The sequence below is a fragment of the Tachypleus tridentatus genome, chromosome 13 (assembly GCF_004210375.1).
Source record: "Tachypleus tridentatus isolate NWPU-2018 chromosome 13, ASM421037v1, whole genome shotgun sequence".
Classification (NCBI taxonomy): domain Eukaryota; kingdom Metazoa; phylum Arthropoda; class Merostomata; order Xiphosura; family Limulidae; genus Tachypleus; species Tachypleus tridentatus.
Genome location: NC_134837.1, coordinates 176,115,045 through 176,129,972, shown reverse-complemented (window position 1 = coordinate 176,129,972; position 14,928 = coordinate 176,115,045). Strand labels below are relative to the sequence as shown.

Here is a 14,928-nt window from a genome sequence, read left to right as displayed (position 1 = left end):
ACATTTTTTGTAATTCTCATTCATATTTACCTCCTGTATTTTATACTGAAACATGTCTGTTAATAAATATATAAGTGCACAGTGACTTTCCGAACACCCTGTATTTCTAATAAATATTGTGCTGTGTGTTATCGTTGTTTCTGTTTTGTCTCAGATATTTCTATAAATCTCTAAATTTTATGTAAATTTGTAACTCCAGAGCGAGCCCAGCATGGCCAGGTGGTTAAGGCACTCGACTCGTTATCTGAAGATCGTGGGTTCGAATCCCCATCACACCTAACATGCTCGCCCTTTCAGTCGTGTGGACGTTATAATGTGACGGTCAATCCCAGTATTCGTTGGTAAAAGAGTAGTCGAAGAGTTGGCGGTGGGTGGTGATGACTAGCTGCCCTTTCTCTAGTCTTACACTGCTAAATTAGAGATGGCTAGCGCAGATAGCCCTATTGTAGCTTTGCGCGAAATTCGAAACAAACCAAAGCTACCCCGTGACTTGACAACGATCACATTTTTGGCTATTTCTGTTTTCATATTTCATCATTATAACGTATATTACATATAGATAGTATATAAATATATTTAATACTTCCCATTTTTGTGACGTTTATGAATTATAATGAAGGTTCTGGTAAAACGAAACAACGGTGTTATCGTTTAGACGAAATCTGTGAAAAACAAAACAGTTTTGGTAGAGTCGTACAGTGTCTTATAATTACATATTTGTTCATCTTCTTAGTAACCAGAAACTTCCATCAAATGAAGTCATCATCATGAAGGTGGATCCTACATTCTCGTCGACTTTCAAACTTCTTGTTGTTTTTTTTTACTTTAGATATGTGACAATTTGTCAAATGTATCTTGTAGTTATATTGAAACCAATGTTACAATTATGGACACGTCAAGTGACAAGGAAAGACTAAATTCTCTAAAGAAATCAGATAAAAAGAATATTATTGTTTTAAAATTACTCTTATACTTTTATGTAATAATTTGAATATTTTAAAATGCAAAAAATTATTTATTCTTAAAATTGTGTAATGTAGTACAATAAAGAAATCAAATTTTGATGTTTTTGTGAATATTTATCACTTTTTAACCACGTTAAATCCAAGTTAAACAGTGCTACAAGTTATATGTCTTGTCTTTCAAACATTGGAACGTATTATGTACACTTACAAACGTAATGACCGACAAGAGCCAGCTGAACTGTAGCGTGACCAAACGTTTTGTCTTTACTCCACTTACGAGTTAAAAGTTACCAAAAATGAATAACCTAACATCTTGTCCAGTAGCCGTAATATACAACTTACAAAGATAGTTTGAGTTCAGTCGTAGTAAAGTGAGGAAGAACAATTAATTTCAGTATTTATTTTGTTGACCCAAACTCCGGAAGAACCTGGTACTTACCAGTATTATACAAAAAACGCTCTCTGAGAGTACCACTAATCGCCTGTAAGTTAGTCACTTCTTGGCTACTAGGTTATAAGAGAGAACTTCTTAGCTACTACTTTACAAGACAGAACAATTTTTGGATACTAGGTTACAAGACAGAATACTTCTTGGCCATTAGGATACAAGACAGAACACTTTTTGGCTACTAGGTTACAAGATAGAAAATAGAATGGATATATACTTCCGAGTCTCATACCAGAAAACTATTAAAGTTGTGGTAGTTGTGAAAGAGAACCTGGTATTCTTTTTTTATAATTTAATACATGATTTACCACCAACTCTTATGCTTCTCTTTTATCAATGAATAGTGGAATTAAAAGGCTGAAAGGGCGAAATGTTTGACCATAGGGTTCGAACCCCCGATCTGCATATTGTGAGTTGAGACTCCTAACCATAACACCATGGCATGCTTAGAATAGTAAGGAAGGATACTTTGTCTCCTCCAAGTTTCATTAAAGCATAGGAATAGTTGGCTTTAGCTGCATTCAACCTCTCGTAGATTGGTGAGAACATTATCACTCTCATAGGTTGGATAATAGGTTATCATCCATTTAATGGATGAAACAAGTCAAAATGTACAAATCAACATCCAAACAGTTTGGCCTGAGACATATAATTATGCCATATCTCCAGAGGGAGAAGTCTCATCTGAAATAACTTTATGAGCAAAGGGAATTTCAGGAATTTACGAAATACTGAGATAAAGCAAAAACACACAGAATGCTGTACAGATATCGATATCTAAACCCAAACAAAATAGTGAAATGTACAGCTGAAGACTAACACGCTTTCATTAATAACACAACCAATTTTCGTAATGTCGTCCTTCCAGTAGCAGCATGATTGCAAATAAGAAGGCGTGTGCCTTACCCACCTTGTCATGGCGGTCCTGTTAGATACATATACCCTAATCAAATGTGAGTGATACTGAGAAAAAAAGAAGACATAATGCGATTATTTTCACAAATGTATATTGAATTCTCTATTTGTTTCATATATAAAATATTTGAAGTCTTGCGTATTTTACAAATAGAATATTTGAGTTCGCTATGTGCTATATATATAAAACCAGTAATTTCATCCTGTTATAAAGTTCTTTATACTGAATGTCGTAATAATAATATAGATGTAGCAATATGATGTAATGTGTAGAACCTATGTGTATGGAGACACCTAAGCAGTCTGTAATGTTAATGTTAACTTAACACTGTTTCAAAACTGACTTTAAAATGATATTTTTTATAATGGAATTGTCAGAAGGCTTAAGGACTGTTTGATAATTTTGACTGAAGGTAAAGATAGTTTGTATTGTTTATTATTTTATATCACATTAAACAACATGATTGGTAATATTGCAACTTCCTAGGTAGGAAATACAAACAGGTAGTTATTTACAAAACTGTCACAGTTTCAAACAGTTGTACATAATTTTTTAGACTTTCTCACGGAATCATGTTCATGTGATACTTAGCTACAGATAAGCCTTAAAATCGTGCATACAGAACTATCTAAGTGAAGAATAAATCGAACACGGATGGTAGAGTAAAGCAAGTAAACCAAAGTTTAATTTAAAACAATAAAATTGTTTATTCAACACTAACACAGTATTCTGTTACCTAGGGGCACCTGTCGTTCGACTCAAGAACTACTACTGATTGTGGGTTTGAATCTCACCATCAAACATGCTCGATCTTTTAGCCGTGGAAGCGTTTTAATGTGACGATCAATTTTATTTTTCTTGTTAGCGGTGGGTAATGTTAACTAAATTCTTTCCTATGCATTTATCAGAAGCTTATGTATTTCCTGTTTGAATAGGCTGTATTCCAAGAAATTATAGTAGAAGGATTAACTCACGTTTACGGACAACAAAAAATTTCGTTAACTGCAAGGACATTTGGAGTAAAAATTTATGGATATACCTGAATACATTCATGGTGTTAAGAAAACATAAATAAATAAATAAAAATTGAATCCCTGTAGCCTAAATGATTTCAAAAGGTGGAATTTTGTTCATCAAGGATCTTTGAAGAAAAATATATTCGAATAAACTGGAAACAGTTTGATTTAGTAACGAATAAAACTTTATTATAAATGCACACCGTTTCGACCTGATTATTTCATTATCAGGTACAAGTAGTTTACAGTGACACAGTGATACACACACTAAAAATAAAGAGGTCACATGACTGGAGCTTGCTTCACAATATGGTATAGGTATCTTGGTACCCTCGGTGTTGGTTTTTGGGCGGGGTTGTTTTGTTCAATTCAGATAGCTTTCTTCACTCTTTGTTTATCGTTATTTGGTTCTTTGTTTAAAATTACGCTGTATTTTTGTGGATGTACTGTGGATTTTGAGTTACAATGGTGGAAAACATGGGAGAGTTTTTCATTATTATGATCAGTGAATCTGATTTATAATTTTCTGTCGATTTCTCTGATGTAAAATTCTGGATAGGTTTGGTCTGTTTTGGATTTCGCTCAAAGCTACACGAGCGTTATCTGCGCTAGCCATCCCTAATTTTGCAGTGTTTGACTAGAAGGAAGGCAGCTAGTCATCACCAACCACTGCCAACTCTTGGGCTACTCTTTTACCAACGAATAGTGGGATTGACCGAAAATTTTAAAGTCCTCACGGCTGAAAGGGCGAGCATGTTTGGCGTAACGGGGAATCGAAACCGCGACCCTCGAATTACGAATCGAGTGCCTTAACCATTTGGCCATGCCGGGTCGAAAAACGTTTGTTCCTTGTCATAAAATTTAAAGATATATTATATATGGTAGGATGCAATTTATTAATATTTCAGTCATAACACCTGCAAACTGTAACCATTCTCCTATTTCTACATTTAGTCAGTTTAATTAAAATTATATAGAGCCAAATAAATTTCATAAAGCTACAGAAGATTAAACGAACGTAGTGACAGTCACAGGGACTTTATTAGTTGTGCTTTATTTTTACAGATTACCTAAAGTTTATTCAGGCTTGAGAAAATTATTCAATAACTCATATTTTTATATATAACTATACAATCTTCTTAAATTGTTCTCATTTGGATATTTCAAGAGATCTGTTATTGCGTTCTTACCATTCGTACTTCTAATAGCACAATGATATTACACTGCAATTTTAATTTTTGCATACGAGTTCAAATTATTTTGATTGTTCTTAAGCATAAAGATATACAAAGAGCTATCTTTACAATGCCCATCACAAATATCGAAATCCGGCTTTTAGCCAGTAGACTTGCAGACTCACTGCTGTGATCATCGAAGAAGGAGGTTCTTTGAAAAGTACCTCTGATACTGCACCTTGCAAAAACTGTGAAAGTTCTTGTAACAGGTTTCAGAGATTTGATGTGGCAATCGTTTTGTTTTTTTTATTTGGGGTAAAGCAGGCCTGTTAAGAATGGTTTGTTTTTACATTGTTAATAGCAGGAACAGTCCACTGTGGAGGAGTACTGCCATCTTTAGACTTCTATCATTTCCAGACAACTCATCTTCATAGTCCTAACCTCTGCTTAAGTATTCTCTTCAGTTGAATTTCTACACGTTATTCGTCATTAGAAAAAACTATACCTCATTTCAAGATTTATTGTATATCAACGATATTTTTATAAAGCCAAACATTGTTGATTATCATTTGCATTGAATACAAATCTTCCCTATATTTGTATCTCTTTGTGGTTCCTGAAGCGATATTCTATTGTCCTGATTCCAAACTTGTACAGTTTTACAATACAACACTTCTTTATCTTGTTACTAAAGATTGGTACTTTCTCTTGACAAAACGGATGGAGAGTCAGTGACATCCCTCAAATCAAAATTGTTTTTTGTAGTTTTAATTAAAAACCCACATTCGTCACACCAAAGCTATAGGAGTTTCAAAACCGTCTCCAGTTGTCGACAATAATATGAAATATGCTGAAGAAGTGAAAGATGTTAATTCCATGTTTTCTGCTCTTGTGGAATTATTTACTACTAGAATGTCACAAACGAGTATATAAACATTTTTCTAAAGTTACGTTATTCTCATTGAAAATTACGTTTTATGTGTTTCCCACGTCCCAAACAAAAATCACCAATAAGCTGACTTACCAGTATTGTTTCCTATTATTTTAGTGCAGCCCATTTGAATTGTCTGTCATATTTATATTCTTTTCCATAATGTACCTAGGGCATTAACAATTATGTTTCAGTTGGTACTTCTAGGACTTAAACAAAACTACGTTTCAGTTGGGACTCCCAGAACTTTAACAGCTATGTTTCAGTTAGTTAACCAGCAGAACTCATCCATCACACAATTTGTTGTTCCTTTACAAGGAAAATCGCTGAAAGGTTACAGCAGCAACAGGCCTAAGGAATGTTTCTGTGAGGAGAGACACACAGGATGATTGAAATCAATTGAGGCTTTTGTGTCATATAAACTGAAATGGAAACCTCGACTGTTCCACTGTACGAAGGCAGCCATTTTTATTATGTAGAAGAACTGTATGCAGTGTCTTTTAGTTTTTGTTTAGTAGAAAGAGGTCTATTAACCCACAAGGACCCTGCTACGGGACGGTGAGGCAGGTCCATGTTAAAGAAATTAGAATTCAATGAGTGAGTGCGTCATCAAATAACTGGCCTGCACTTCGGGAGGACCGATGGAAAGAGGTCCAAGCTGCAAAAGAGACAGGAGAAGGCGTAGATTTATTAATACGTGTATCCTTGGAGGGCAGAAGACGCTTTACATGATGATAGAAAGTCTTTATAAGAGAACCATACAGATTTGTCTATTTGCTGCACCTCCACTCTACCAGTAGAGTGGAGTACAGCAGCATACATCAGAGGTGGAAGAGGAAACAACAGTTTATGTGTTTCTGGATAAGAAATGTTGTTTATGGTCTTCAAAAAATACACCTCTTTTTCCTTTGCTAATTCAGGGCAAGGACGAAAACATGGAAGGTGGGAACCATTACAGTTAGAGCAATGTGGGTCCGATTCACAACATAGCTGTTGTGGCCTTAGCCTCCAGAACGAGCACGTGTCAAAGAATTACAACAAGATTTCTTAGAATCTCTGAACCTTTAGCATTGATAACATGTGACAGATAATTTGCTTTGATAGTGGCAGGAAGACATAGCAATTTAAACGGCAACATCAGAACGTTTGTAATCCAAACTGTTCCACTTTTACAAATGGAGACAGGCCGAACAGCCGAAACACCTTGGCTGGAGAAACAAGCGAGGATCTCCGATTCAGGGATGTTAAGTAAATCTTTCTTCATGATCACTTCTCTTGAGGAATTCAGATTAGCATGGGAGTAACCTTGAAAGGCATATTTCCAATGGACTTCGATTTCATGAGGAGTGTGCTATCTTGTGTTTAAGATATTTCAACTGAGATCTCCTCATATTGTAGCTTTTTGACAAACTCAGAAGAGCTAATCAGCCCCTTTAGTTACTCCTGAATGTAAAAGGGAGCCATTTGTATTTATGATTGATCGTTTACTAATGAATTTTATTTTATTTTGATGATCATTATTTTTATTACTCAAAAGGAATACAGAATGATTCATTACCCATTAACCCCACCCTCCATGGAGTCCAGCAAGAGGACGCGCTACACTACCCAACTAGAACAGTGTCACTATGCCATAGTTTTGTGAGTGTTATACCCAAACACTAGCATCAGACATACTGCCCATAATACCTGTTGAGAATGTTCAACACCAGTACTCAGGTTACCTCTGTCCAACAGGATCACATGACTGACTTTAGGGAAAAGCATCACAAGTTCACCCAGCTTCAGGACTTTACGGCCAAAGTGGTGTGTTTCAGTGCCTCCGACGCCTCTCAACCAATAGAATCCTCTTCTTCCCTTCAAGGTCCTACAAGGTCTCCTCGTCATGTAAAGGAATCCACATCGAGAGGTAACCATTTGGACTTGTTTTAAAAACAAGAGTACCAATACACACAAAATATATTATAATGGTTTTATCTTAAACTTGAATAACCATCAACTTCTATGTTTATTTATAACTTTACAACATGTCTGAATTATTAGGAAGAATTATATGATGCTCATATTCCAAATAAACCAAGTAGTAAGTGGATGTAGATTATGTTGTTTCATATGAAATATTTGAAGTAAGTGGTTGTATAGCCTGTTGTTCCTAATGGAATGTTTCTGCTTAGTGGACGTAGGTGCTGTTGCCCCAAATGAAATATTTTTGGTAAGTGGAATGTAGATGCTGTTGCCGCAAATGCAATATCTGTGGTAAGTGGATGTAGATCCTATTATTCCAAATGCACTATTTGTGGTAAGTGGATGTAGATCCTGATACTATATGATGTTATAGCTTGTGCTCGGTAACATACGCTCATTGGCAAGTCAAAATAAATTATAGATCTTTACATTTTGTACTTTTTTATGACACAGCGGTACTTTTCCGGACTCACAACGTCACAAACCTTTGGTCTTCACTTCAAACAAATAAACTCTTTAATAAAATAATTTGAAATATAACACTCATTTATTTTTATTGTGTGAATTGAAAACTGAATTAAACCTGAACGTCTAAGTGATTATTGTATTTTGTGTATGAATATATTATGTTGACTCATCATTCATTACTGCGTGGAAAGGTACGTGTAATACATTTTGTGAGATATGAATTTCTTTTGTAACTTAGAAATTACAACTTTACTTGTCAATTTATATAGACCTGTTGTTACTTAGAAACTACTTGTCCATGTGTATAAATTAATACATTATTCACACAGTTATTTTTATTTCGGGTTCAAGTTGAACCTGAAAATGTTTTTAGAAGTAACGTTGTGCCTCACGTTTCACATTTGTTAGAACCACTAAAATATTGTTAGAAATTATAAACCACCGTATATAATATAAACATAGTGTGCAATTTATATATAATATTTATATTTAAAAGGAAACAGTAGTTGTTAATCATATTAATTTGACGTTTTGTTATGATTTTCTGAAAAAGTAAAAACGAAACGTGTTTGTGATTAATATTCCGTTATTGTTTTATTTTTGTAATCATGTTTTTTTTCATAACTGTAACCAGAATGTCAAAGTTTTCTACCGTGAAGCTTTACCTAAGGACACTTCCAATTTCCACATCTCCATCCTTCTACTGCACAGAGCAGCGTTTTCTTCCAAAACCTGCCTGGACCTGGGCACAATACAAGTGCTGGCTGTAATGGGCTACCGGACTGTGGCAATGGATATACCTGGTGGGCTTTCTGTTCATTACTAACTTAACATTACAACATTTAGAGGTAGGTGTCAGTTCATTACTAACTTAACATTACAACATTTAGAGGTAGGCGTCAATTCATTACTAACTTAACATTACAACATTTAGAGGTAGGCGTCAGTTCATTACTAACTTAACATTACAACATTTAGAGGTAGGCGTCAGTTCATTACTCACGTTGGTTCCCCCCCCCAATGACACAGCGGTATACCTGCAGACTTATAAAGCTAGAATCCGGGTTTCGATACTCGTGGCAGAACAGAGCACAGATAGTCCATTGTGTTGCTTTGTGCTTAACTTCAAAACAAACAATACTAACTTAACATTACAATATTTTGATATAGACTCCAGTTCATTGCTAACTTAACATTAAAATATTTTAATATAGACTCCAGTTCATTGCTAACTTAACATTACAATATTTTGATATAGGTGTCAGTTCATCACTGAATGAAGAGATAGGTAATCAAGACCTTTATCATAAATTAAATTCTTTGTTTGTTTTTTAAATTTCACACAAAGCTGTACGAGGGCTATCTGCGCTAGCCGTCCCTAATTTAGCAGTGTAAGACTAGAGGAAATGAAGATAGTTAACATCACCCACTACCAACTCTTGGTCTACTTCTTTACCAATAAATATTGGATTTACGGCTGAATGGGTGAGCATGTTAGGTGTGACGGGGATTTAAACTCGCGACCCTCAGATGCGAGTCAAGCGCCTCAACCACCTGGCCATTTTGGACCCTGACCAGTTGTGAATAGAGTTTCAAACACAGTTGTTTATCTCTTGTGTAGTGAAATAGGCTATCATGTTAAGTATGTAATTAATTAGCATGCTTTTTTCTTAGGAATTGAACGTTTTTAAACGATGATGTTTAATAATTTATCAATTGTGTAAATCTACAATTGTATTTCTTATTTTCGACATAAATGTGTTATGCAAAAGTTTAATCCTGGTGACCTTTAACCTGCAGTTTACGCGGCGCGAACTTTGTTTGTATATATATTATTTACTGTAGATTTATGTTTGAATATTTTTGTAACAGGTTTCGGTAACAGCGAGAGGGCACGCATCTCAAACCGCGGCGAGTTCACTTACGACGTAGTTAAAGCCTTGAACTTGATACGTCCAGTGGTGGTCAGTCCTAGTATGAGTGGAGCTTTTGCTCTTCCGTACCTGGTAAAACATTCAACGGACATGGGTGGATATGTTCCAGTTGCACCCGGGGCTACAAGCATTCTTGAAAGACAACCTTGTGGTAATGGTCAGTCAAAAGAAATGTCCCTTGACAGTGTATGTGAAAGCCTAAACTGCAGGGGTGTGCAACAGGCGGCCCGCGGGCCACAACCCGGCCCGCCAAGCCATTTAGTGTGGCCCTAGTTGTTGTAATCTAACCATGTGGCCTGATCTGTAATCCAACGCAAATGGAATATTTTTAAAAGCATCTATCCTACGGGATTCCCAGGCTTCGACTCGACAAACTTCTAAAATTATCTTTGCTAGAGAGGAGCAGGCCGAATTCGATTGGTCGGCCTCCTTAGGGCATGAATAGGCGTCATGCACAAAGAATTGCCTCCCTTTTTGGTAGCACCTACTGCTGTGAGCAATTTTTCTCCAAAATGAAGCTCATCAAAACCAAATGTAGAAGTCAGCTGACTGATGAACATTTGACCAGTCAGTTAAGAGTGGCAACCACTTCTGTCAAAGCTGATACTGACAAGCTCTGCAAGGACTCTAAATTTCAAGTGTCGCACTAAAATGATCACTCATGCAAAAATACAAAATATTATTGCTTGCATTTTGAGAATTTTTTTTTAATTTATTGTGCATGTACACGAATAAGCTTGTTTTTTAAGTGGCCCCGCTTGATTGATGAAGTTGGTTATATGGCCCACCGACGAAAAATGTTGCACACCCCTGGCCTAAAGGATTACTTTTCACTTGCGCCAAATGACTTAATTTGTCTTAAGGTAAGCAATTTAAATGTCAACATCAAACGAAACATATAACTGATAAAGCGTGTGGGGTAGAAACCTTTTCAAACGTAAGATACCTGGTAAGCACATTTCACTTCATTTAAGAAACATTTTATCAACGTACTTTTGATCTTGAAATTTTCAATAAAATACAGTTACCTAAATTAACCCACAATTACTGAACTTACAATCGCGATTTAGATATAACTAAATATGTTTACTTGTTTATATGCATTTCATCATTTATCGAGTCTTTTGTTCAGTTGAGTTAAGTACACGAAGTAAACTTTACTATTTATTCTCCTAAAATAATTATAAACCTAAATTAATACCCCTACAAGTCATTTTATTTTGCTAAAGTAGTGAAGTTCAAGTTATGATTATGTGACGATTTTAAAAGAAATGTTGTACCAGTTATACACTAGTAAACTGTATTTCAGGTATTTCACGACTATTAAAAAACACACAAATAATCACAACAGATACATTAATCAAGATTAGATTTTCGATATTTCAAACAAGTCGAGAAATTTTGGGTAAATTTCTAATTAGTTTTCTGCGAGATGCACTTTCAACTTTCTTAACATTTTAAAATGAAAACGTTATTTCTTATTCTACGTTGAAATTGATCAAATTTCATGTTTGACTTTTATCTGTTGGTTTATATATTAAGTTATATTAAGAAACAAAGAGCACCAGTTTCATCAATACATTCAATCCTTCAAAATCAGGTTTATACGTTTGATATTCAGTCATATAATATATTTATTATTAAAAACACATTATGGGTCACGTGGTATTTTACAAAGAATTTAAATTGTGTTTGTAATGTTCATTGGAAATTTTATCAGTTAAATTATTAAGAAGGACAAATAATTTATTTATTCATTGAATTTATCTTATTACTTAAAACATATTTGTAAAGGTTGAGTATTTCAGTTTTTGTCAGTTGTGATAAAGTAAAGCTCTTCTCCTGTGTATTTTAATATTTTTTGTATGTTATTGTGTACAAAGCTACACAATGAGCTATTCATCGCTGGTATCAAAACCCGAATTTTATCTTTTTAACTTGTCAGACTTCCAGCGAAGCCGTGAGAGGAGGGTATCTTATTATTTAATATATTTTATAGCGAGTAATAAATAAAAATAATAAACTTTTAGATCTGTCATCAAAATGTTGCTATTTCTTCTTCATGAAAACCATGTCTATCTGAAAGTAGAATGTAGCATCTAATAAACATGTGAAAGAAGATACGGAAATCAAGATTATCTCTCCCTCTCTCTACACACACGTCTAGTGTTTATTGTTAGTCTTCTGGAAATCAAGATCATCTCCCCCTCTCTCTACACACACGTCTAGTGTTTATTGTTAGTCTTCTGGAAATCAAGATCATCTCCCCCTCTCTCTACACACACGTCTAGTGTTTATTGTTAGTCTTCTGGAAATCAAGATTATCTCCCCCTCTCTCTACACACACGTCTAGTGTTTATTGTTAGTCTTCTGGAAATCAAGATTATCTCCCCCTCTCTCTACACACACGTCTAGTGTTTATTGTTAGTCTTCTGGAAATCAAGATTATCTCCCCTCTCTCTATACACACGTCTAGTGTTTATTGTTAGTCTTCTGGAAATCAAGATTATCTCCCCCTCTCTCTACACACACGTTTAGTGTTTATTGTTAGTCTTCCAGAAAATTACCAATAGTTTTTATCATATTTTAGACTCCTACGTTGGTGGTGTTTGGAGAGTATGATCGTGGGAAAAATTCCGCTCTGTTATGCTTGTTACCCAGAAGTCAAGGAGTTGAGATCCCCAGAGGAAACCATCCGGCTTATCTAACTAGCCCTGGGCTTTGGCATAAACTTCTTTACAATTTCCTTCCTTATGCAAACCAGCTGGCAGCTGAGACTCAATGAAACAAAGCCAGCAGAAGCCAGAAAGACACTATATGTATTTGAAATGTATCTCACGATTTGTCAATTCTTGGCTGTGGATTGTAACAAAGAAAAAAAAAGAGGATGCTAAGAAATATATTGCAATTCATGTTTTGAAGTAGTTTTATGTAAAGAACATTTTTTTTTCTTTTTGCACTTGCCTTGCAGATTCCATATCAATGATGTTGAGAAGAAATGTGCTAAAAACCTATCCATGAAGTAATAATAATAAATTTTATAACTATGTATACTGTTATACTGCTTGTGGGACATACAACAGTGGAAATAATTTGGAAATGTGCAGGTGATTCACACTGATGAGTAAAGAAGAATGAATAGTTGCATTTAAATGTCCAGCTTGTCACTCTTACAATAAATACAAACAAAAAGTAGATACGTTCTATAATGTACTAATTTTACATTTGTTTTACCTATTAGTACATTTTGTTCTTACGACAACATAAGTCCATTGATGTATCTTTGTTAATTGTTACTTCAAACTGTTATACCACATAAATCAGCTAAATTCTCAGGTTGCTGCTTGAACTTTCCAGTTTCATATTAGTCTATACAGCCTCTTAAAATGTTTGTATCTGGACATCCAGCTGGTCGAGACATGATTGAGAGTGATTTTCCTCCCATTTCTTATTCCCTCACATTTTTTACATGTCTGGGATCTCAGTTTGTCTGGATTATGAAACTCTGACCAACAGGTCTTGTCTTTGAAAGCTGACACGATGAACAAGATTATGTTGTACTTGTCATCTGTCAGGATACTATCTAACATCATTGGCTGAGATGTGTAGTACTTACTTCACTGAACATGTTATATATTGATACCACTTCCCTATTCACGACTAAAGAAGCTGTCACGAACGTTTGTCAAATGATTTGAATTTGGGTGCATTTGTAAGGACAATCTCCTCAAGCCGTCTAGCGTTTTCGTTTGGTTATTTCATCTAAGCAGTGGGTTTGGGACAACAAAACATCGACTGAGGCCATATCATGCTAGCTATGTACGTATTGTACTGTTCTAGAGGTAACACTCACACTTATATCAGTGTCATTAGAAAAAAATATTTAATATTTTAATTTTATTCACTCTTTACATAATCATTACCAGTAGAGCTCAAATAGCGTAGTAAGCAAATCATTTAGAGTTAATTATTAGTTACATATTGCTTAAAAGGGTCCTGATCGTAGAATGATAACTGGGTCACTGCAACACACCACTTAAAACTTTAATTCGTTCAGACGGAAAGTTATGAACTGACTTCCTAAAAATCGGTTGGTTGGTCTACTGAGGGTCAATGTCATTCCTAAAAATCAGTTGGTTGGTCTACTGAGATTCAATGTCATTCCTAAAAATCAGTTGGTTGTTCTACTGAGTGTCAATGTCAAATGTCTTTAATGGATGTTGAGGACGTTATGTCCAGAATTGGTGTTTGTGTGTAGAGATCGTTATATCCCAATGTTGCTACATTTTTTTAAATACGACAGTGTAGCATGTCAGCTTGTAAGACTCCATGGTGGGTGAGTCAGTCGGCACCAAATTATTTCTCATTTTTATGAATACTGTCTTATCTTGTTTACGATCTGTTTCACAGTTTCAGATTATTCTTCTTTGTTGGATAAAACTTCAATCCATATTGATATTATTTATCCAGTAGGACTTAAGGGAACTCCCTAAATGTGTTAAAAAACTGTCATCAATGGACATTCTTGTTATTGAAACATCAAAGCTCGTTTTTTAGGTATAAAACTGAGAAACGTCTTTCGAAGCCACAGGACCAGGGTGTTAGATAAACTGATGCACACCAACCAGCACCATTATTCTCTGTCTATTTTCTTCCTATTATTCTGAAAACATTAAGTCAGGTTATTAAAAACCCACTTCAAATAATCTACCATTAATGTGGTTATTAGAATACTTTATATTACGTAGCTTTAACCTGTGTTTGCTACGAAATTAATAACTATGATAGCAGCAATTGTGAACCTTTATGTTTAAACTGTCAGGAATCACGCCTTCTTATTTGCAATCATGCTGCTACTGGAAGGACGACATTATAAAAATTTGTTGTGTTATTAATGGAAGCGAGTTAGTCTTCAGCTGTACATTTCACTATTTTGTTTGGGTTTAGACATCAATATCTGTACAACATTCTGTGTGTTTTTGCCTTATCTCAGTATTTCGTAAACTCCTGAAATTCCCTTTGCTCATAAAGTTATTTCAGATGAGACTTCTCCCTCTGGAGATATGGCATAATTATATGTCTCAGGCCAAACTGTTTGGATGTTGATTTG

General features: G+C 35.0%; 1 protein-coding gene across 1 annotated transcript; it reads left to right on the top strand.

Moving 5' to 3' along the window:
- The first annotated feature begins 7,149 nt into the window (after positions 1 to 7,149).
- LOC143236383 (putative protein-lysine deacylase ABHD14B) lies at positions 7,150 to 12,727 on the top strand. The gene is made up of 5 exons (XM_076474648.1): positions 7,150 to 7,360; positions 7,626 to 7,663; positions 8,519 to 8,687; positions 9,757 to 10,004; positions 12,409 to 12,727. The coding sequence occupies exons 1-5, from the start codon at positions 7,150 to 7,152 to the stop codon at positions 12,601 to 12,603; spliced, it is 861 nt and encodes a 286-aa protein (XP_076330763.1). The 3' UTR covers positions 12,604 to 12,727.
- The last annotated feature ends 2,201 nt before the right edge of the window (positions 12,728 to 14,928 follow it).